Source organism: Monodon monoceros, unplaced genomic scaffold (assembly GCF_005190385.1).
Source record: "Monodon monoceros isolate NGI ecotype Baffin Bay Population unplaced genomic scaffold, NGI_Narwhal_1 Super_Scaffold_18, whole genome shotgun sequence".
NCBI lineage: Eukaryota > Metazoa > Chordata > Mammalia > Artiodactyla > Monodontidae > Monodon > Monodon monoceros.
Window position 1 is genome coordinate 98,304,944 of NW_021703774.1, and position 25,015 is coordinate 98,329,958.

General features: G+C 37.5%; 1 protein-coding gene across 1 annotated transcript in view; it reads right to left on the reverse strand.

The window, feature by feature from the left end:
• Positions 1-5,613: 5,613 nt before the first annotated feature.
• The window catches only part of ABCD3 (ATP binding cassette subfamily D member 3), an 81,850-nt gene continuing 62,448 nt past the window's right edge, over positions 5,614-25,015 (reverse strand). Inside the window, exons 17-23 of the mRNA XM_029229259.1 lie at positions 18,622-18,699; positions 18,451-18,516; positions 18,260-18,349; positions 17,662-17,781; positions 11,026-11,130; positions 8,010-8,066; positions 5,614-5,920 (exon numbers count right to left, since the gene is read on the reverse strand). Coding sequence (XP_029085092.1) covers positions 5,843-5,920; positions 8,010-8,066; positions 11,026-11,130; positions 17,662-17,781; positions 18,260-18,349; positions 18,451-18,516; positions 18,622-18,699 — 594 coding nt within the window. The 3' untranslated portion in view covers positions 5,614-5,842. The remainder of the gene's footprint in view (positions 5,921-8,009; positions 8,067-11,025; positions 11,131-17,661; positions 17,782-18,259; positions 18,350-18,450; positions 18,517-18,621; positions 18,700-25,015) is intronic.

Sequence of the window (25,015 nt, forward strand, 5' to 3'; positions counted from 1 at the left end):
AATCAACTACAAGTAAAAAACTGTAAAGAACACAAACGTGGAGGCCAAACCATATGCTACCAAATAACCAATGGATCACTGAAGAAATCAGAGGAAATCAAAAAAATACCTAGAGACAAATGAAAATATGATGATCCAAAACCTATGGGACGCAGCAAAAGCAGTTCTAAGAGGGAAGTATTCAATATATAGCAATACAAGCGTATCTCAGGAAACAAGAAAAATCTCAAACAACCTAGCCTTACACCTGCAACAACTAGAGAAAGAAGAACAAACAAAACCCAAAGTTAGTAGAAGGAAAGAAACCATAAAGATCAGAGCAGAAATAAATGAATTAGAGATGAAGAAAACAACAGAAAAGATAAATGAAACTAAAAGTTTGTCTTTGAAAAGACAAACAAAATTGATAAACATTTAGCCAGACACATCAAGAAAAAAAGGGAGAGGGTTCAAACCACTAAAATTAGAAATGAAAAAGGAGAAGTTACAACTGACACCACAGAAATACAAAGGATCATAAGAGACTAGTACAAGCAACTATATGCCAATAAAATGGATAACCTAGAAGAAATGGACAAATTCTTAGAAAGGTACATTCTTCCAAGACTGAACCATAAAGAAACAGAAAATATGAACAGGCCAATCACAAGTACTGAAATTGAAACTGTGATTTAAAAACTCCCAACAAAAAAGTCCAGGACCAGACAGTTTCACAGGCAAACACTATCTAACATTTAAAGAAAGTTAACACCTACCCTTCTGAAACTCTTCCAAAAAATTGCAGAGGAAGGAACACTCCCAAACTCATTCCACGAGGCCCCCATCACCCTGAAAACAAAACCAGATAAAGATATGCCTAAAAAAGAAAATTACAACCAATATCATTAATGAGCATAGACACAAAAATTCTCAACAAAATACTAGCAAACTGAATCCAACAATACATTAAAAGGTTCATACATCATGATCAAGTGGGATTTATCCCAGGGATACAAGGACTTTTCATTATCTGCAAATCAATCAGTGTGATACAGCACATCAACACACTGAAGAACAAAAACCAAAGGATCATCTCAATACATGCAGAAAAAGCTTTGACAAAATTCAACACCCACTTATGATACAAACTCCCCAGAAAGCGGGCAAAGAGGGAACCTACCTCAACATAAGAAAGGCCACCTATGACAAACCCACAGCTAACATCATACTCAATGGTAAAAAGCTGAAAGCATTGCCTCCAAGATCAGGAACAGGACACGTTTATTCAACATAGTTTTGGAAGTCCTAGCCATGACAATCAGAGAAGAAAAATAAATAAAAGGAATACAAACTGAAAAAGAAGTAAAACTGTCACTGTTTGTAGATGACATAATACTATACATAGAGAATCCTAAAGATGTTACCAGAAAACTACTAGAGCTCATCAATGAATGATGGTAAAGTTGCAGGATACAAAACGAATACACAGAAATCTGTTGCACTTCTATATATTAACAATGAAAGATCAGAAACAGAAATGAAGGAAACACTCCCATTTACCATCGCATTAAAAAGAATAAAATACCTAAAAATAAACCTACCTCAGGATGCAAAGGACCTGTACTCTGAAGGGAGTACACAAAGGGTATCCAATTACGTATGAAGTTCACAAACAGGCAACCTAATTTATAAGTCAGGATAAAGTGGCTTTTATGGGCTAACGATTAGAAGAAGACATGAAGGAGGCCCGGAGGCGTGACAACGTCCTATTTCTTGATCTGGGGGGTGGTAATGCACATGAACACTTTCTAAAAATCCAATGAGCGTAAGATTTGTGGGCCTTTCTGCTTATGTATTATATCGCAATAAATATATTGGCTGTGGCTGGAATACGGGCAGCAGGGGACGCCTAGAACTGAAAAAGTAAGAAGTAGCTATATAATACACTGCTTAAAAATAAAACCACCAGGGCTTCCCCGGTGGCGCAGTGGCTGAGAGTCCGCCTGCCAATGCTGGGGACACGGGTTCGTGCCCTGGTCCGGGAAGATCCCACATGCCGCGGAGCGGCTAGGCCCGTGAGCCATGGCTGCTGAGCCTGTGCTCAGCAACGGGAGAAGCCACAACAGTGAGAGGCCCACGTACCGCAAAAATAAATAAATAATAAATAAAACCACCACAAAACAGTTACAGGTTACAAATGGTTGCCCCGGGCTTCCCTGGTGGCGCAGTGGTTGGGGGTCCGCCTGCCGATGCAGGGGGCACGGGTTCGTGCCCGGGTCTGGGAGGGTCCCGCGTGCCGCGGAGCGGCTGGGCCTGTGGGCCGTGGCCGCTGGGCCTGCGCGTCCAGAGCCTGTGCTCTGCAACGGGAGAGGCCACAATAGTGAGGGGCCTGCGTGCCGCAAAAAAAAAAAAATGGTTGCCCCACTGAACAGCAGAAACGACCTCAGCATTGTAAAGCGATTATACTCCAATTTAAAACAAAAAAAGAGAGACAGAGAGAGAGAGATTGCCCTTAGGGTGTGGGGAGGGACTGTTATTTATGAATTTCTGGTACTAGATTTTTTTAAGTGGTATGCATACATTTATAGGTCAGAGCATTTCAACTCTTCACAAAAGGAAAATTACTGATGGAGGTAAAAATGTAAACAGCTTCCTACAACTAACAATGCTAAAGTCCCATCTGATAGGAGAAAACTCACTCTGCTTTTAGGCAAACTATGGTTTTAAACACCAAATTTAAAAAATTATATAAGGAAATGATAAATGCTATAATATCACCACAGTTTTAAGCCAAATGCTAATCATTAAGGGGTGGAGGGGGAAGAGGTGAAGGGTGGTAGGATTTGTCATCCCAAAATATGCCACTTTGGCATAAGGACTAGTTTGAGCTACAGGCACTTAAACAGCAGGTGCAGGAAGGGCACTCTGACTCTCCCCTTTTTCTTCCTAAAAACAGGCGATAAAACCCCCATATGGAATATGTCTTCACTACACCCGAAGGAGAATAACACTGTTATCAAGGACAGGATGTTGAGGCTGAGAGAATTCTATACAAAACTTATTAAAATAATTCTTACCTTCTTTTAGCCTCTCCACATAGTTATTTTCCACAATTGCTTGTTTGTTCAGCTTTGTAGCCTCAGGTTTTGCCACTTCTTTGGGGCTTTATTTCCTTACGAGGGCTCCCGTGTCACATAAAACTTATATTAAATAAATGTGTATGTTTTTGTCCTGTTAATCTGTCTTACGTCAATTTAATTCTTAGGCCCAGTCAAAAAACCCAAAGAGGGTAGAACTTTTGCCTCCCTTATAGAGGCAAACCCCAGATACATTTATTCTATTAGTGCATAGCACTAGTGCATCCCTATTTTCTCATAGAAAAAGTAGAAGCTTGGTATGATACACTTGATATGCAGTGTGTTGCTCATGGATGAAAGTCCTTATCTTCAGTTTATTCTTCAGATTAAACTGCCATTTCCTAGTTCAGTCTATGAACGATACTAACAGGAATTATATGGGAAAAGATGTTCCATGGTCAATCACGTTCTGGAAACACTGGATTCCTTTACTGCAAGCCTTCCTAGAACCAACAAGTTAATGTATACTGTGATTCTCCAGGAAAGGGATCTTTCTTTATACCTCATATGGTGAGGCACTTTAACATTTGTTAAATTAAAAATGGAAGAAAAAATAAAGAAAACAAAAACAAAAAAATTTTCTTGATTGCAAGAATTCATTACAGGGCTTCCCTGGTGGCACAGTGGTTGAGAGTCCGCCTGCCGATGCATGGGATGCGGGTTCGTGCCCCGGTCTGGGAAGATCCCACATGCCGCGGAGAGGCTAGGCCCGTGAGCCATGGCCGCTGAGCCTGCGCATCCGGAGCCTGTGCTCCGCAACGGGAGAGGCCACAGCAGTGAGAGGCCCGCATACAGCAAAAAAAAAAAAAAAAAAGAATTCATTACAGAGAAATAAGGAGGCAGCTAGGAAAATACTTCTATTAGTAGGCTTAGGATAACCTAGAAATCTGAAAATCTGAAACTTCCCCTATGCCATAAAATGTTTCCCAGGACTGATACTATCTTTTAAGGTTTCCTGTCTATTTGGTAGCATTTGTGAAGTACACTGAAGGTTTTTTCCTGGCTTTTCTAAAGAAGAAATTCATTCCATTAAAACCACATTTGACAAAAATTTTTTAAAATTAGATACTGGATGCTAAAAGGGCTTTCTGAATGTTTATTTTTGTATTTTTCAAGTCAAGACTGTATAACTCTGTATGAACTACCTAGGATTTATATACCAGAATAAAAAGAACAAGCAAAGGTTGTATAGGATATCTGATTCTTTTTTAATCTGAACAGAAAATAAGTAAGTATACAAGTTTGCTAAAGAGGAGCGGTAAAAATTGAATGTTATGTATTATGGAATCAGTACATCAAGTTTTAACTTTGGTAGTCAGTGATTCTTATAGTTAATTCTGCAAAAAAAAACACCCAAACCAGTTATGCAGAGACAAGAATATAAAAAGCCCCTTTCTGAATCCCAGTTTGATAAAACTGATTTCATATCTAGCTTATTGATAATACTCAATTTCAGTTCTCCCTGTGCAAATAATACACATAGTCATTAATGGTGGTCTGGTGAGATGAAATTGATTTCTCTTAGGATATAGTTCAACATAATGACCCAAATACAAAAAAGTTATTAAAGAGTCACAGAGATAAACCAGTGCCTTAGGAAACATAATTCATTCATGTGCATAATTTTATAACATATTTTTTAAACATAAAATCACAGTCAAAGACAGTGATAACATTGCATACTCAGTGCTTTACTTCATGTAGTACATTCCTATGGCTCATCTGGAGTTTAACGCCATGTAACCACCACACTTCTAATGAATGGGCTCCTAACATATACAAATCCATCCAATTCTTTAAAAATTCTAAAAATCTTATAAGACCTTGAGCTTGACATGTAAGGACTTTGTGTTTTCATATCCCATCACTGAGAAGATTAGGTGTGAAACACAGTAACCATCCCCTGTAAGCAAGACTGCACATAAAGAGGGAAGACATATGGGAACATATGTATAACTGATTCACTTGGTTATAAAGCAGAAACTAACACACCATTGTAAAGCAATTATACACCAATAAAGATGTTAAAAAAAAAAAAAGACTGCACATATACTTTTGTTGCATCACCACAAATAACCCTCAAAACAACTCAATAATGAAGATTGCGAGTGGCACATTTATTATTTAGCCAAAGAAAATCCAAATGGCTTTCCTGGATTCAAATGTACCCCAAGACATAAGGAATGAGTATAACTGTGGCAGCTAAAGACATCTGCCACAGGGTAATAAAGGCCATTACGCCAAGATGTACATTTTGATAATACACTATGATTTGTTTGTTTCCCACTATCATGGGGCACAAGAAAATGAAACTCAAGACTATCTTGTTAGAACAGGACAAGTGATGACCCCAGTTTTAAATAGGGTTCTTCATTGAAGGAAAAGATAGAGCCATAAAAGTCAAAGTAGCTGACTTCAAATGGTTTACATCCCAGGATGAATCAGGTTACACTGATTTAAGCCCAATTTAATTTAGGCAGGTTTTTAACCACAAGAATAAGGACATTCTTAGTACATATTAATAATTAAACCAACATATACACAATTAGCAATATCCTATATAATATTAAATGTTTCAACAACTTATTCGTGATTATTTTATATCTAGTTAATTTGTTGTTTTGTTTAAAAAAACAAGCTCAACTTTATTTTACAATGTACTTTGTATTTCTAATTGTATTGTGTAATTATTTCATTGAAGCTGGTTCAATACAGTTCTCTGGATTCTAAGAGCCAAACTCAACTGTATCTTCTGTTATCTGTTTGAATTCATAATTGCCTCTGCCATCCATATGCAGGTAGTACTATGGGAAAGAAGGGGGAAAAAAATCAATAACTGAGAATCTCCTTTTTGTCAGGAGTTTATGTAGAGCTTATTATACGAGAAAATGATTGAAAATAATTATTTTAAGCCACTAAAATCTTCAAAAGTTTATACTCAGAAATGCATACCATTTTCCAAGGAAAGACTAAAAGAAGATGTCCGCTGTCCGCTCTCTTTAAAAGGAGCCACAATATACAACTGCTTGTAGTGGAGATGGCACTTTCCATTAAGAGAACTAAAACACCAGACTTCATTATTATTTTTTCCTTATTATTTTAAAGGAACCAAATCTGTAAGCATCCCACAAATTAGAAAGCTTCTACCACTCCACAACCAACAATCTGATCTACAGAGGTGCAAGTGCACTAAGCACAAGCCTGTCGTACAGGACAGCCTCTAAAATACTTATTTCAGCTGGTTTCCCAGATCAGCTCAGAACCTCTAACTTAAGGCTTTTTGTTCATCTGTTCTTTGACTTAGCAGAGGAGGATGAGAACTAGAGCGTGAGCTCAAATATTTCATCCTATGAAGATGCTTAGGACAGCAGTTACAAAGCCTTCCGTCTTATTTAGTGGCTTTTTGTTTACAGAAAAGACTTCTGTTTTTCCATTTTCTATATTGTTATTTTTAAGCTATCCTGGACTCTTCAACATTGCAGTTCTTTGTGTTACCCCTCCTTCACATGATCACTGGGCCTGATGGTTATTTTGATAACTGTCTATACATCTCCAGGAGAAGAGGAGAGGGGAAACACAAGTCCTTTCACTGTCCTATGGCTGTAATGTTTATGAACTTCTGAGAAAACACAAAGGCTTGGGTATATTTTAAACTGCTTTGATTTCTAGTTATTTAGTTTTTCATTCAATTCATGAAAATGGGCAAATTATAATATGTCATTAAGATAATAAAAGTATCTTTAAAAGTCAACAGCTATATAGAACTTCATTACGGTTTATTAAGAACTTTCATACAGGCTACCTCTTTGATCCTCACGGTAATCTATGAGACAGTTAGGCAAGGAACAATACTTTATTATACGAAGGAAGCAATTAATGCCAGAAACAGTGATGCCTGAACCCAGGTTTTCTGACTTCAAATCCCATGCTCTTCATTTAACCATTTATACACTATAATCTAAACCATAAGGTTCTTGAGTGTAAGGACAGTACTCTGTATCCCTCATGACACTTAGCCCAGTATCTGGTTAAAAAGATAATCAATCAGGTATGTATTTTATGGGACAAAACACCCTTACCATGTTCCAATTTCTCTCAACCCTTTCTGTATCATTTAGGAAGGGAAAAAAAGGAAAGAAGAGAAGAGGGAAGGGAGAAAGAAAGAAAGGATGGAAGGAAGGAAGGGGGGGGGGGGAGGGAGGGAGGGAGGGAGGGAGAAAGGAAGGGAAAAGAAAAGAAAAGAAAAAAGAGAAGAGGAACTAAGCTGGGTTTATTTTTAGGGTTTGATTATTTTACATTAAGAGTTGAAGAGAACTCCCACACTGAGAATGGCACTATGGCACTGCTGGAGCACCTGTACCTATGTAAACCTCACTGTAATATCTTTGTAAATTATAGTGACCACCTAATGAATTCTGTTTATTACAGTGTGATGACAAATATAGCTGACATTATACAGTTTCCTCCTTGTAGTCCTGATCTCTACTAAAACTGTCTCTAAACTTTTTGCTACCTGATCCTTCTTAAAACTTTCTCCTTCTGTCAATACAGAATGGTAAGAAAAAGTTTGTTTGGCCATAGTTGTGATAAGATTATGCACATTTTAGTCAGTTACTATACAACAGTCATTTATAAAACTGGAGAACCACTAACTGGTTCTCTAATATCTATCACATATAACAAGGGACTGTTTACATATATTGTAGCTTTCAAAATTAACAACTACAATAATATTTATGAAAATCCTGTTTTATAAAAATGAATTAGAATCACCTTTTTCCCTTAAGTTATATATTTATAAGGGAATATACACCAAGAAATCTAAAACCATAATCACCTGAATTCATATATGAAAATAAACTCTCACTATACCATTCAATAAGAAATACAAACCTCATGGTGTTTCCAAAGAGACTTTCTATGTGACACAGTGAAGAGGGTAATGCCAACCTAATACAAGGAAAATGATCTAGGTTTATATCAATAACACAAAGTCACAAATTAAACTAGTCTATATAATTTAAGCTGTTAAGATGACTGTCTTCAGTAGCTATAGTTAAAAATCAATGCCAAAGAGAAAAAACTATAACCGATGCCAAATGTTTAAGGTAATGCAAAGTACAGGCCATTGACCACATAATAAAAACTAACAAGTATCAATAGAATCTTAAAGAAAAAAAAAAACCTAAACTAATAGGTACTAGCTTAATTAAGTGTATTATTTTGTTTTGGGCAGGAAATATATATCCTAGCACATTTTATATTTTATTGTGAAAAATATATGAAAAGAGTATAAAGGTGGTAAAAGTAGCAAAAAGTCAAAAACAGGAAAATTAAATCAATATAGTACTGCCTACAGTAAATTTGTTTTTCAAATACAGGGTCATAATCTTTTATTGGAAACCCTTATTTTGGAATGTCTTAGAATTCAGACTTTGGAAAAGTAGTATTTACCACCCCCAGAGGGTTCTGAGGCAGAATTCTGAAATCAAACACATCAATGTTTCTGCAACAAACACATATGGACATGGACATGAACATTCAGTGAGATAAATAAGAGCTTAAAAGTCTTCTGTCAGTTCAGGCCAGATCTGGCTACCCAGTGAGCTTGCTACAAAATAATGAAAAATCTTTTGGTTTTACAAGCTTACTGGATTTCAGACTGTGAATTAGGATTTACAGATTGTTCTTCAAATTTTCAAAACAACACTAAGAGATATAGCTAGTTGCTCTGGATCAGTGATTCTCAACCAGGGAGGGGAGGCAGGGGATTTTGTCCCATAGGGGACATTTGGCAAGGTCTTTTTTGATTGTTGCAACTGAGAGTGCTTACAGAAGTCTAATGAGTAGAGGTCAGAAATGCTGCCAAACATCCTACAAACAGAGGACAGCCTCCCACAACTAAGAGTCATCCAACCCACAATGTCAACAGTGCTGAGACTGAGAAACCTTGCTCTAGATCAGTGTTCCTCAAAATGGATCTCTCGAGGCTGAGATACATGCTGGGGTAGCCAGGAAATCTCCACCATGAGTTCCAATTTTTATATCCATTTTGATAATTAAAAAGAATTTTGAGTATGTTCTTCTTATCACTTCTATCATGAGATTTAAGTGCCCAAGCTTGTGTTTACACTTCTGTTGGCACCAAGTGGTGACTTAAAGTGGTATCATTTAAAACTTTTAATGTATCATAAGTTTGGCTGCCATGGGAAAGGTTTTCAAACAGGTTAGGAACTGCATGACAAGTATATGGTCCGTTATTAATAAAACATATATTTCGATGGTGCAACACATATCTGATTTTTGAAAGCTCACTTCAGATATTATTTCTCTTACAACTCTAAAATAACTGGATTAGATCTCAACTGAATGAAGGCATTCTTATAACAGAATTACTTAAGTCAAAATACCTAAGCAAAATTCAAAACATAAGATCTGGACCTCCTATTATTTTTGGACCTCAGATTAAACCTAAACCAGTGGTTTAGTTTCAGCAAAACAGTATCCCATAGGTCTCTCTAACGCTGCAGTTTTGAAACTGTGTTTTAAAGTTTTATCTGTACTTAATTTATAAGTTTATATTGGTTTTGTAGCTTTTGTAAATGAGTTTTAAGTTTAAGTTCATACTTCATTTCATGCTTATCCATATTCAAGTGCCATTATAGTAATACAATTTATCAACTGGGGGCTCCATAAGAATTTTTTTCTTTTAAGTGGAATCTATACATAGGAGAATTGCATCCTTTGTGGGGACTTGCAGCCTACAGCTAGATATAAGAGGAAACTGCATGGACAAAATTACCAGCAAAGTGCCTCTAAATCACTAATCAAGTAGAGACTACGTGGTTTTATGTGTAAGAGATTCCACAAACACCTCTAATGCCTATAAATCTGAAAATACGTATGGACAAATGGACAAAAAATTATAAATGACTAAAACTGATTAAGAACAGAAAACCATTAAAGAAATAAAATCAGTAGCTATAAAATCTTCCTAAAAGATGAACGTAGCAAATTTATTCCTTCTTCATTATGCCAATTCTTCTCAAACTTTAATGTGCATTTGAATCATCTGGGGGTTTTGTTAAAATGCAGGCTCTGATTCAGTAGTAGGGCTTGAGACTGCATTTCTAACAAGCTCCGAAGCGATGCTGCCACTGCTGAGCTATGACCAACCACACTTTGAGCAGAAGGAATTGATACTGTATATACGCATCGTGACTTTTTATATTTATTGTGAACTCCCAAAGAGCAGTTACAAAATGTTAAAAGACTCCTGTACTTCATTTGCTTACACTGAAACTCTAAAACAGTTAGGATACACTGCTCTTGTTCTCAAAATCCAACACAAGTATAGATGATGGTGACAATTCCTCACAGGAAAAAAAAACAAACAAAAAAACTGAGATTACTGGATAACTACTTAAAGAATGGAACCAATGTAGACAGCCTCAGAAAAGGCTACTAAAAGAAGCCTTGGTAAAATACTGGCCAGGCCAGAGAAAAAAATGGATAAATTAAAAGTTGCCAAATAATTACTATCGAATTTTTTTAATTAAATTTTTTTTTTGAATTTTCTTTATAAAAAAACAAATGATATTTAGGTAAAGTTGATGGAACAAATTAAGAAAATATCAGTTTACTAACTCTGAGTATAGAGAATGAGTTAAAAGGAAAATAAATGTAAACACTTATTTTATATCTAATACACGGCTAAAAAGAATTATATTCAGAACTCATTGATAATTTTTACTCATATCTATTAATTATCAGTTTAAAATATTAAAGCAAGATATCATCCTATGATAGTAATTTTGTCCCTTTATAACTTGGAATCTTCTCTTTGGGTAGATATTTGGTTGGACACAGAGTAAACTGAAAGGGGGGACTGAGAATTTATCACACTTACCTTTCGACAATGACTGTAAATGTAGTCTTCCACATCCACACTAACTGCACTTGTGCATTCATCCAGAATGGCAAACTGGGGCTTATGATAAAATAATCTTGCCATCTGAAGCATAAAAAGAAATATTCTGTACAATCATTTAGAGAGCTAAAATTAATATGCAAAAGTAGATTTACTTTAAATTAAATACTCATTTACAGTCTTCTAAAGCAAAGATGAAAATTATTCTAACTCAAATATCTACTTCTCAGAAGCAAAAACAATATAAAGAAACCTGATTGTTTTTATTATCGTCCCGAACAGAGGGAAAAATGTAACACATGGGAAATATTGTTAAGAGTAAAGCAAAAACTTTTAAGACTGATGGGAGATGAAGTTGAGTTTTAAACTAGTATTAAAGAAAGCTCTCTAAAAAAGGTCAGAGGGTACACTTTTTGATGAAATCTTAGAATTCAGACTATAGATGACTCATGCAAAAACTGACTATTTTTAAACATTTTGTTGCTAAAGTAATGTCAATATTATGTTGCCAATTAATATTCCCACCAACAATGTTTGAGTGCACCTGTTGTATATATCCCTGTGGTCAGTATTGGGCATGCTCATTTTTAAAAGGCTGTGCTAATTTTATAAGTGAAAATTAACATCAAGGTTATTATAGCTTACATCTCTTTGATTAGCAGGAATGCTGAACATTTTGCTGTTTATTTTCCATATGTATCTTATTTTCTGGGAATTATTTATTTTGATCCTTTGTCTAACAGATATTCCAAATTGTCATCTGCTCCTAACTGTGATCTCCATGTTGCATGACCAATGGACACTTTCTATCCTTGCCCAATTTATCTTCTCTGCAACATTCAACGCAGGTGACCAGTCCCTCCTTCTTGAGAAAGTGAAATCATGGTTTTAAGTTTCTTTCCATTTCTTATGCTGTTTTCTCAGTTTCTTTTCCAGCATTTTCTCTTTCACTTGACCATTAAATGTTGGGGTCCCTGAGGGTTAATTCCTAGGTCCTCTCCGCTTTTTCCTATGTTGTTCCTCTCTGAGTGATCTCATCAAATCTCATGATTTCAAATATTATTTACATTTGTAAACTCTCGATATATCTCCCTCACCCATACTTCTCTTCTGATTTCCAAACTAATACATAAAAATTCCTATTTGATCTTTCTATTTGGATATCTTACAGGACTCGCAGACTTTAAAAATCTAAAACTCAACGGATTTTCTAGATTTTTCCCTTAAATCCATTCATCCATTTCAGAAATGAAGCTATCAAACAGCTGCTCAAGCTAGAAAGCTGTGAGTCCTCCTTGATCTTTCCCTTCTCCTCCTCCCTTCCCCTCCCCCCCCATTTTTAGTCCATTCAAGTCAGTCCTGTGGACCCTACTCACTTTCCCCCAGCTCACAATCATGTCCTTAGCCCAGAGCATAATCCTCTCCTGCCTGGACGACCACAAAGAGCCTCCTGCTTCCTCTTTTGCACCTCTTTAACCCATTCTCCATGTAACCAGAGAGGATCTTCCAGAAACGTAACAGAGAATTTCATTCTTCTGCTTAAAACCCTTCAATAACTTCCCATTTCACTTAGAATAAAATTCAAACTCTCTACCATGGTCTACAAGGCCCCGCACAACCTTATTACTACTCACTCTCTAACTTCAACATTCCAGCCACCCTCTCTCCTCTCAACTACCAGGACACAATGTGTCACAGGTCTTACAGGCTTAGCACATGTCACTTTCCTTGTGTCTCAAACGCCTTACTCTGCTCCTTGCATCTTTCAAATTTCTGCTTAATGTCACCTTCTCAGACAAACCTACCCTGATCCCTTTCCCCAATCCAAGTAGGTCCCTTCTGTAACATCTCTGCAGCTCTTCACATACTGTAAATTGTATGTTGTCTGTTTCTTTGTCTACCCCTTAGGCTATAATATTCACAAGAGCCGAGACTCCGTTTTAATCACTACTGTACACCCAACACCTGTATAGTATAGGAAACATTCAAATATTTGATAAATGAATGACTAAAACATAAAAACAGCTTTCTTGGGGTTTATATCTTATTTATGAGAGGTGTGAGGAAGGGGAAGCAGCAAGGACAGACCATCAAGAAGTTCAGCTGTGCAGAGAATGAAAGGTATAGGCTACATGGGACCTTTGGTTAAGGCAGAGTTTGCTTTTTAGATCACAGAGACCTGAAAATATCTTTCTATAAGAGGACTAGAAGAGATTAAATATGGGGGGGGTGTCGGAGGGGGTGCATAACTGAAGGAGAGGGATGTGATAAAGTTGGAGGAGGGAGGGTCCAAAAACATAGATGGAGACATTTAGCCTTTCTCAAGAGGAAGGATGACATATCCTCCACTAACAGTGGGAGCAGGGAGGTCAGGACAGCCCAGTGCAAAGTTATTAAGAGGAGTGATTATTTGAAGGCATTCCACAAATGCCCCTCCTCTGTGTTCCCATGCAATGCTTTGTATACCTTCGTCACCACACTTAGCACATTATATGGAAATTTTCTCATCATGTGTCTTTATCTCTCCCACTATGCAGTCAGCTACTCGGTTTCTCAATACAAGGAGATTTTGGAGTATATGAACTCTGCAGTCATACTGCTGACTGAGCATGACAGGCCGCTCCCACCCCCCACCAGCTTTAACATTTCCTAGATATCTTTGCCTGGCAAGCCACTTAACTGTTCTACATTCTATTTCCTCTGTGAAATGGGACACTCACAGCTCTCATCTCACAGGACTATGGCGAGAATGAAATGAGATAACCTGTGTAAAGTGCTTGGCATACTGCCTATCGCCTATTTAGCACTCAATAAAAATTAGCAGTCATGTAACTGAAATAACAGCATCTCTTTTTTCTTTAAGAAGTAGGAGGGGGCTTCCCTGGTGGCGCAGTGGTTGAGAGCCCGCCTGCCGATCGACACAGGGGAGACGGGTTCGTGCCCCGGTCCGGGAAGATCCCACATGCCGCGGAGCGGCTAGGCCCGTGAGCCGTGGCCGCTAAGCCTGCGCGTCCGGAGCCTGTGCTCCGCAACGGGAGAGGCCGCAACAGTGAGAGGCCCGCGTACCGCCAAAAAAAAAAAAAAAAAAGAAGTAGGAGGAATTATTCTGCTGAGAGTGGTGGAGTAGGTAATGGGGTAGAAAGCCTGAGACTGGTAGTTTTCAAATGATTATCATGAAAAATGAGACAGAGGGACAAAAATCAGTAATAGGATTGCCAAGCTATGCTGTGAATCTCTGTAAGACTGGAAACCATGGAAGTGCAGTGCCACCAATCCATCTTATTCTCTGATTTTTTTCCAGCGGTGCTCAGAAGCCAATGTACAGAGATGCCAAGGCAAACAACTGCTCTTGGATTGGTGTTTAAATAATATGAGAAAACAGAAAGTGGGAAAGGAAGTTAAGGGGAAGGGATCATTTGTTCATTCCTTTAAGAAATATCTCCTGTGTACCTCCTATGTTCTAGGCCCTGGATTGTTAAGTCTGTGCTGGACAGGAAAGAAGGTAGTCAGAAGGGAACTGATCAATTATAGAGAAGGAATGGGTAAATATTAGAGAGACCTCAGTGAGTCTGAAGAATGGGGACAGCTGCCAATTAGGTAAAGGAAAAAGAATTAATTACAAAAATGAATTTAAAAAAACACAAAATCTTATGACAGTGGTATGTCTGGTAAGGTGGTTTGGGCCTTTCTTTACACTTTTATAAACATTCCAACTTTTCTATCATATATACTTTTTCATAATTCAATATAAAGAAACCATCACTAAAGAGGAAGAGCAAGAACAGAAGAGAAGAAAAGAAAACTATGGGTCAGAGAAATAAGACAGCCCAATTTATGATATTAGGTGGAGCAACCCTGGCTGATGTTTGGACCAGGGTTGGACTAGCTGATGGCTGGACACAAATGGGTACAATGGGGGAAAAAGACATGTCACTTGAGACTTCAAGGCACAGTGAGAGAAGAGAACTGGTCAGACAGTTCACCTGCATATTGAAGGCCGTATACTGTAATGTATTGGTTAAGAGCAAGAGTTCTGGGGTCAGACTCACCTGCACGTGGATCTCAGTTCTGCCATGCAGCAGCTATCTGGTATCAGTAAGCTGCAAGTTCTCCAAGTCTTTCCCTCATCTCTACCTTACTTCACAGGGGCTCTTGAGAGAATTAAATGGGACCTGCCATCCCAAACCAATCTTTCCCTCATCAATATTCTAGTGCATTTTCTTTGTAACTATCACTGAAGACTGCCTGCCTGGTATCACAATTAAAGGAGCATATCTGGCTCTCCTAACTAGATTATAAAGGCAGGCACCTAGCTAAGTGCCTTGCACAGAATAGATTCTTAGCTAATCCTAAACTCTGTGGCAAGCATACCATAATTAATTTTTTTGCTGTTAAAATAATGGAATAATATTTCCCCCTATATTTATGTTGATATTTTTCAAGGGACTTTTAGAAATGTGTTCACCAGATCTCCCTTTATTCAGTGGTTTTATTCCATTCCCTCAAATTCAAATCCTGATTCTCCTTACCTAAGAGTTCCTTTGGTTCATCTGTTTTATACCAACCTTCACTCATAGATTCACTGTTTTGGTTAAACCTCTCAAGTCTGTTCTTCCTAAAAACTATAATTTTTATAATTTATAAATTATAGATTTTTACAATTTATAAAAATTATGTCTTCTCTTCCCATCAACTTTTTACTTTGAAAATCTTAATCCTACCCAAAAAATGAAAGAACAATAAAATGAATACACATACATTCTCCACCCAACTTCAGCCATGTTAATATTTATTGCATTAGCCTTTTCTATCTCCCTCCAAACCCTTCTAAAGTAGCAAAACAATATGCTCTCTTTTAAACTTCACATTCAATTCTCCAAATATTGGCCTATACAGAACACACCCTGTCAAGGGCTTGGCCACGCAACCATGTTACAGGTGAGCTCTCCCCATTTCCCAGCTCTATCATGGTTCATCTAGCTTTACAGGGTTCCTTCCCCCACTCCCTATTCTTCCAAAATGACCTCTCACTCCTCTAGGCATACCCTTAAATTTCGTATCTTCTAATAAAAACTACCCTCTGTGTAACATTTATACCAAACATATAGAATTCCTTAGTTTAAGCAGATTTATTTTTCTTTCTGAGTCTCCATTGTGTCCACTTGTGAATCTTGCCTTATCCTTCCATTTTCTTTGAAGTCATGGTATAGGAATGTAAATTAGTTTTCTTGAATTGCAGTTATTTCTATAGGCATCTTCTAAACTGATTCCAGAAATGCTCAATCACTTTAAATTCTCATGCCTTCAGCCCAATTTCCACTTTGAGTATGGCTGATATCTCCTCTTTCGTTTATGATTCATTCATCACTCTAGATTAATCTCACTAGCCAGACAAATCACAATATTAAGTTGATATTAAGTTCATATAGAATGGGTATGACCTGGAGAAAAACAACATGCAAAACAATCATGGAATAGGAGGTAACCAAAAGGTAGAATATAACCTGAAGATAAACAGTAAGCAATTCTGAAATAAGTCCATTCTTCTGCTATCTTTCCTTGGCTACAGTTTTCTCTAATTTCCACAAGGTTATAACACTCCCTCACCAAAAAATTCCTCTGGATCTGCTCAAATTATGGTATGTCTAGTTAGAAAATGACTCCCTAAAAGTTATCCCCCTTGCGACTTCCCTGGTGGCGCAGTGGTTAAGAATCCGCCTGCCAATGCAGGGGACATGGGTTCAATCCCTGGTCTGGGAAGATTCCCACATGCCGTGGAGCAACTAAGCCCGTGCACCACAACTACTGAAGCCCACACGCCTAGAGCCCGTGCTCCACAATGAGAGAAGCCAATTCAACGAGAAGCCTGCGCACCACAACAAAGAGCAGCCCCTGCTCGCCACAACTAGAGAAAGCCCACGTGCACCAATGAAGACCCAACGCAGCCAAAAATTAATTAATTAATTACAAAAAATAAAATAAAAAAATAAAAGTTATCCCCCTTTACAGAGTACTCAAAGAATCACTCTTAATATGTCACATTTTGTAGTCATGTTTGATTGAGATAACTTTAGTTGATCATAATTGCTTTGAAATGTTTCTTTATATTAGGAAAATTTTAAAATTCTAAATAACTTTAGGTAGTAGATACTGAGCCCTGAAACAAGGATAAATATAATGATAGTGGGAAAGGATAAGAACAGAATAAAGAATAAAATGATAATAAAATTAACATCTCTAATACCTTCAGCTACTTTAGAGAGAACAGGCTAAGACAGAGAGGTGTCTATAGGGAAAAAATACTGAAAGGGATCTCATAACCCAACCAGGACCTATGTGCTACAAAGTTCCCCAAACTTTTGGAAAAACGGATTAATGGTATATAATTGGATCTGCATCTTTTCCTTTCATAGGAATATTTTTGCATTTTTCAGAATTCCAAATTTACATGCAAGCTATACTTCTTTTATCATATAAACTAAACCACACTATAATAATTGCTAAATAAAAAGATTAAAACAAAACTGTATGCCTTGATTATCAAAATGCTGGATTCTAAGAGTGACTTTATGCAACCAGCTGCATTGTTGTGCAGTGTTTTCAGAGCACACTTACTGCCATTCTTTGCTTTTCTCCACCACTGAGTACATCCATCCAATCCTGAACACTGTCCCAGCCTCCTTCACGTTCAAGGATATGACCCAGCTGGACATTGTCTAAGTATTCCTTCAGTACCTTTCAGCAAAATGATTAAAGATGAAATCATGCTTCATATAAACCAATATTCTCTACCTTGCTTTATTTTTTAAACTAGAAGGACTATAATACTATTGTCAATATCACTAAAAAAGGCACATTTCACAAAAGAATGTGGCACAAAGGTAAACAAACTCTTTACTTCCTATTTATACTAATTTTGACAAAATATATCCAGAGGCATAAAGAAAATAATACTATTGTACATAATTAAAGGACAAGGGCAATGAGAAAACAAACAATAGTGTAAAGACAAGGTTAAACATTCAACAAGTCATATTTAAGCAAAATGGTTAACGTCTTACCTCAACCTGGAAAGTTATAATTAATGATTAGGCTGTGGAAGCCTTTACAAAAGGTTAGGATAAACTACTTGAAATCTAAAATACTTAACTGATTAAGATAAAGACTCTGAAGTGGTGTTTTCAGTAAGTCTAGGAAATAAACATTTCCTTACGAGGTCAGAAATCCCCTTCTTTCTCTGATCTTCTCTTCCATCTGGATATATCACTTGGTCTCGAAGTGTTCCAAGGGTCATATAAGGTCTCTGATAGTAACAGAGCAAAAATCATTAGAAGTGATTTTTTAAAAAATAAGTTAAAAGATCTTGAAATCAAAGATTATAAAATAACTCAAACAAGGTCTTACCTGGGGAACGTAAAATAACTTTCCTCTCTCAGGTTTAGTTAGACGTCCTCCAAAAAGAGGCCATAACTATAAAAGCAAAGGAGGAGGGGGAAGAAGAGCTGTAAATTTCACAATGTGGTAGATTATATAGCAAAATAAGACTACAAAACCTTGAGGCCAATTTTTACTTACTTCACCAAGAACACGGAAAAGTGAACTCTTTCCACAGCCATTTGGACCACAAATTAGAACGTTTGCCCCAGATCGAACCTGAAAGGAAATGAGTCTATGAATTAATTAAATAGAATATACCCTCAATGAACATTTCCATAGAGTCAAATAGTTCTTCGCTAATGATAAGCTTTCTATTATGTCTATAAATGTGATATTAGGTAGAAGCAGTGGAGGGTATGGATGAAGAGACCTTTTATTTTTGTTTACTTTCAATTTTTACTCAGTCACTTTTTTTCCCACTTAAATATCACTACTGATTGATATCAACTTAATCTCAATCAGAATACAAATATCTAAAGCTTGAATTCTTGAAAACAGTAATTATGTATGTAAACACAGTCTTGTTTTAAAAATAGAATTGTACTATATATACTGCTCTACAACTTGTTCTTATTTAACAATATATCGGGTGCTGAATGGACTCATCCTGCCTAGTTGGGGAGGTCAGCAAAGAATTATGTTTTATTTTGCTTTGCTTTTGAGGTTTTTAAAATGTACTTAAAAAAAATCTAGTTATATATTGCTTACAAGAAATATACCATAATAAAACAGCTCAGGAAAGGTATAAATAAAGATTTGTACAAAATACAGATGTAAACAAAATGAATTTCATGGAAGGGATCAAGATGGTGGAATAGAAGGACGTGCCCTCCCTCTTGCAAGAGCACCAGAATCACAACTAACTGCTGAACAATCTTATCAACAGGAAAACACTGGAACTCACCAAAAAAGATACCCCACATCCAAAGACAAAGGTGGAGCCGCAATGTGACGGTAGGAGGGGAACAATCACAATAAAATCAAATCCCATAACCACTGGGAGAACACAAAATGGAGAACAATTATACCACAGAAGTCCACCCTCTGGAGTGAAGGTTCTGAGCCCCATGTCAGGCTTCCCAACCTAGGGGTCTGGCAACGGGAGGAAGAATTCCCAGAGAATCAGCCTTCGAAGGCTAGCAGGATTTGACTGCAGGACTTCAACAGGACTGGGGGAAACAGAGACTCCACTCTTGGAGGGCACACACAAAGTAGTGTGCACATCACGACCTAGGGGGAAGGAGCAGTGACCCCACAGGAGACTGAACCAGACCTACCTGCTAGTGTGGGAGGGTCTCCTGCAGAGGCGGGGGGGGTGGCTGTGGCTCACCCTGGGGACAAGGACACTGGCAGGAGAAGTTCTGGGAAGTAATCCTTGGCATGAGCACTCCCAGAGTCACCATTAGCCCCACCAAAGAGCCGGGTAGGTTCCAATGTTGGGTCACCTCAGGCCAAACAACCAACAGGGAGGGAACTCAGCCCCGCACATCAACAGACAAGTGGATTAAAGTTTTACTGAGTTCTGCCCATCAGAGCAACACCCAGCTCTACCTACCACTAGTCCCTCCCAACAGGAAGCTTACACAAGACTCTCAGATAGCCTCATCCACCAGAAGGCAGACAGCAGAAACAAGAACTACAGTCCTGCAGCCTGTGGAACAAAAACCATATTCACACAAAGATAGACAAAATGAAAAGGCAGAGTACTATGTACCAGATGAGGAAACAAGATAAAACCCCATAAAAACAACTAAATGAAGTGGAGATAGGCAACCTTCCAGAAAAATAATTCAGAATAATGATAGCAAAGATGATCCAGGACCTCAGAAAAAGAACGGAGGAGTCAAAGATTGAGAAGATACAAGAAATGTATCTTCTAGAACAATTAACGACCTAGAACAATTAAAGAACAAACACCCAGAAGATTTAAGAACAAACAAACAGAGATGAACAACACAATAACTGAAATGAAAAGTACACTAGAAGGAATCAATAGCAGAGTAACTGAGGCAGAAGAACAGATAAGTGACCTGGAAGAAATGGTGGAATTCACTGCAGTGGAACAGAATATGGAAGAAAGAATGGTGGGATTCACTGCTGTGGAACAGAATAAAGAAAACAGAATGAACAGAAATGAAGACAGACTGAGAGACCTCTGGGACAACATTAAACACATGAACATTCACATTACAGGGGTCCCAAGAAGAAGAAGAAGAGAGAGAGAAAGGACCCGAGAAAATATCTGAAGAGATTAGAGTCTAAAACTTTCCTTAACATGGGAAAGAAAATAGCCACCCAAGTCCAGGAAGTGAAGAGAGTCCCACACAGGATAAACCCAAGGAGAAACATGCCAAGACACATAATAATCAAACTGGCAAAAATTAAAGACAAAGAAAAATTATTAAAAGCAACAAGGGAAAAATGAAAAATACAAGAGAACTCCCATAAGATTAACAGCTGATTTCTCAGCAGAAACTCTACAAGCCAGAAGGGAGTGGCATGATATATCTAAAGTACAACTAAGATTACTTCCCTGGCAAGGATTTCATTCAGATTCAGTGGAGAAATCAAAAGCTTCACAGACAAGCAAAAGCTAAGCGAATTCAGCACCACCAAACCAGCTCTACAACAAATGCTAAAGGAACTTCTCTAGGTGGGAAACATAAGAGAAAAAAAGGACATATAAAACCAAACCCCAAACAATTCAGAAAATGGTAATAGGAACATACATATTGATAATTACCTTAAACATGAATGGATTAAATGCTCCAACCAAAAGACACAGGCTTGCTGAATGGATACAAAAACAAGACCCATAAATATGCTGTCTACAAGAGACCCACTTCAGACCTAGGGACACATGCAGACTGAAAGTGAGGGGATGGAAAAAGATATTCCATGCAAATGGAAATGAAAAGAAAGCTGGAGTAGCAAAACTCATATCAGATAAAATAGACTTTAAAATAAAGAATGTTACAAGAGACAAGGAAGGACACTACATAATGATCAAGGGATCAATCCAAGAAGATGATATAACAATTATAAATATTTATGCAGTAACACAGGAGCACCTCAATACATAAGGCAAGTGCTAACAGCTATAAAAGAGGAAATCAACGGTAACACAACAATAGAGGGGGACTTTAACACCTCACTTACACCAATGGACCAATAATCCAGACAGAAAACTAATAAGGAAGCACAAACTTTAAATGACACAACAGACCAGACAGATTTACTTGATATTTACAGGACATTCCATCCAAAAACAGCAGATTACACTTTCAAGTGCATATGGAACATTCTCCAGGGTAGATCAGACCTTGGGTCACAAATCCTCGGTAAGTTAAGAACACTGAAATCATAGCAAGCATCTTTTTCAACCACAACACTATGAGATTAGAAATCAATTACAGGGAAAAAAATGTGAAAAACACAAACACATGGAGGCTAAACAATACATTAATAAATAACCAAGAGATCACTGAAGAAATCATAGAGGAAATCAAATCATACCTAGAGACAAATGACAATGAAAACACAATGACCCAAAAGCTATGGGATGCAGCAAAAGCAGGTCTAAGAGGGAAGTTTAGAGCAACACAATCCTACCTCAAGAAACAAAAAAAATCTCAAATAAGCAATCTAAGCTTACACCTAAAGGAACTAGAGAAAGGAGAACAAACAAAACCCAAAGTTAGTAGAAGGAAAGAAACCATAAAGATCAGAGCAGAAATAAATGCAATGGAAACAAAGAAAACAATAGCAAAGATCAATAAAACTAAAAGCTACTTCTCTGAGAAGATAAACAGGATTGATAAACCTTTAGCCAGACTCATCAAGAAAAAGAGGGAGAGGACTCAAATCAATAAAATTAGAAATGAAAAAGAAGTTACAATGGACACCACAGAAATACAAAGCATCATAAGAGACTACTATAAGCAACTCTATGCCAATAAAATGGCCAACCTGGAAGAAATGGACAAATTCTTAGAAAAGCATAGCCTTCCGAGACTGAACCAGGAAGAAAGAGAAAATATAAACAGACCAATCACAAGTAATGAAATTGAAACTGTGATTAAAAATCTTCCAACAAACAAAAATCCAGGACCAAATGGTTTCACAGGTGAATTCTATCAAACATTTAGAGGAGATCTAACATCGATCCTTCTCAAACTCTTCCAAAATATAGCAGAGGGAGAACTCCCAAACTCATTCTACAAGGCCACCATCACCCTGATACCCAAACCAGACAAAGATACTACAAAAAAAAGAAAATTACAGACTGATGAACATAGATGCAAAAATCCTCAACAAAATACTAACAAACAGAATCCAACAACACATTAAAAGGATCATACACCATGATCAAGTGGGATTTATCCCAGGGATGCACGGATTCTTCAATATATGCAAATCAATGCGATACACCATATTAACAAATTGAAGAAAAAAACCGTATGATCATCTCAATAGACGCAGAAAAAGCTTTTGACAAAATTCAACACCCATTTATGATAAAAACTCTCCAGAAAGTGGGCAGAGAGGGAACCTACCTCAACATAATAAAGGCCATCTATGACAAACCCACAGCAAACATCATTCTCAATGGTGAAAAACTGAAAGCATTTCCTCTAAGATCAGGAACAAAACAAGGATGTCCACTCTCACCACTTTTATTCAACATAGTTTTGGAAGTCCTAGCCACAGCAATCAGAAAAGAAAAAGAAATAAAAGGAATCAAATTGGAAAAGAAGTAAAACTGTCACTCTTTACAGATGACACAATACTATACGCGGAGAATCCTAAAGATGCCACCAGACAACTACTAGAGCTAATCAATGAATTTGGTAAAGTTGCAGGATACAAAATTAATGCACAGAAATCTCTTGCATTCCTATACACTAACAATGAAAGATCAGAAAGAGAAATTATGGAAACAATATCATTTACCATTGCAATGAAAAGAATAAAATACCTAGGAATAAACCTACCTAAGGAGGTAAAAGACCTGTACTCAGAAAACTATAAGACACTGATGAAAGAAATCAAAGATGACACAAACAGATGGAGAGATATACCATGTTCTTGGATTGGAAGAATCAATATTGTGAAAATGACTATAATACCCAAAGCAATCTACAGATTCAATGCAATCCCTACCAAATTACCAATGGCATTTTTTACAGGACTAGAACAAAAAAATCTTAAAATTTGTATGGAGACACAAAAGACCCTGAATAGCCAAAGCTAGCTTGAGGGAAAAAAATGGAGCTGGAGGAATCACACTCCCTGACTTCAGACTATATCACAAAGCTACAGTAATCAAGACAATATGGTAGGGGCTTCCCTGGTGGCACAGTGGTTAAGAATCTGCCTGCCAATGTAAGGGACACGGGTTCGAGTCTGGCCCAGGAAGATCTCACATACCGCGGAGCAACGAAGCCCATGCGCCACAACTACTGAGCCTGAGCTCGAGAGCCCGCAAGCCACAACTACTGAGCCCACGTGCCACAACTACTGAAACCTGCGCGCCTAGAGCCCGCGTCTGCAACAAGAGAAGCCACGACAATGAGGAGCCCGCACACAGTAACGAAGAGTAGCCCTGGCTCACCGCAACTAGAGAAAGCCCGTGCACAGCAATGGAGACCCAACACAGCCAAAAATTAAAAATAAAATAAAATAAAGACAATATAGTATTAGCACAGAAACAGAATATAGATCAGTGGAACAGGATAGAAAGCCCAGAGATAAACCCATGCACCTATGGTCAACTAATCTACGACAAAGGAGGCAAGGACATATAATAGAGAAAAGACAACCTCTTCAATAATTGGTGCTGGGAAAACTGGACAGCTACATGTAAAAGAATGAAATTAGAACACTCCCTAACACGATACACAAAAAATAAACTCAAAATGGATTAAAGACCTAAATTTAAGACCAGACACTATAAAACTGTTAGAGGAAAACACAGGAAGAAGACTCTTGAAATAAATCACAGCAAGATCTTTTTTTATCCACCTCCTAGAGTAATGGAAATAAAAACAAAAATCAAGAAATGGGATCTAATGAAACGTCAAAGCTTTTGCACAGCAAAGGAAACTATAAACAAGACAAAAAGACAACCCTCAGAATGGGAGAAAATATTTGCAAATAAATCAATGGACAAAGGATTAATCTCCAAACTACATAAACAGCTCATGCAGCTCAGTATTAAAAAGAACAAACAACCCAATCAAAAAATGGGCAGAAGACCTAAATAGACATTTCTCCAAAGAAGACATACAGATGCCCAAGAGGCACATGAAAAGCTGCTCAACGTTACTAATTATTAGAGAAATGCAAATCAAAACTACAATGAGTTATCACCTCACACCAGTTAGAATGGGCATCATCAGAAAATCCACAAACAACAAACGCTGGAGAGGGTGTGGAGAAAAGGGAACCTTCTCGCACTGTTGGTGGGAATGTAAATTGATACAGCCACTATAGAGAACAGCATGGATGATCCTTAAAAAATTAAAAATAG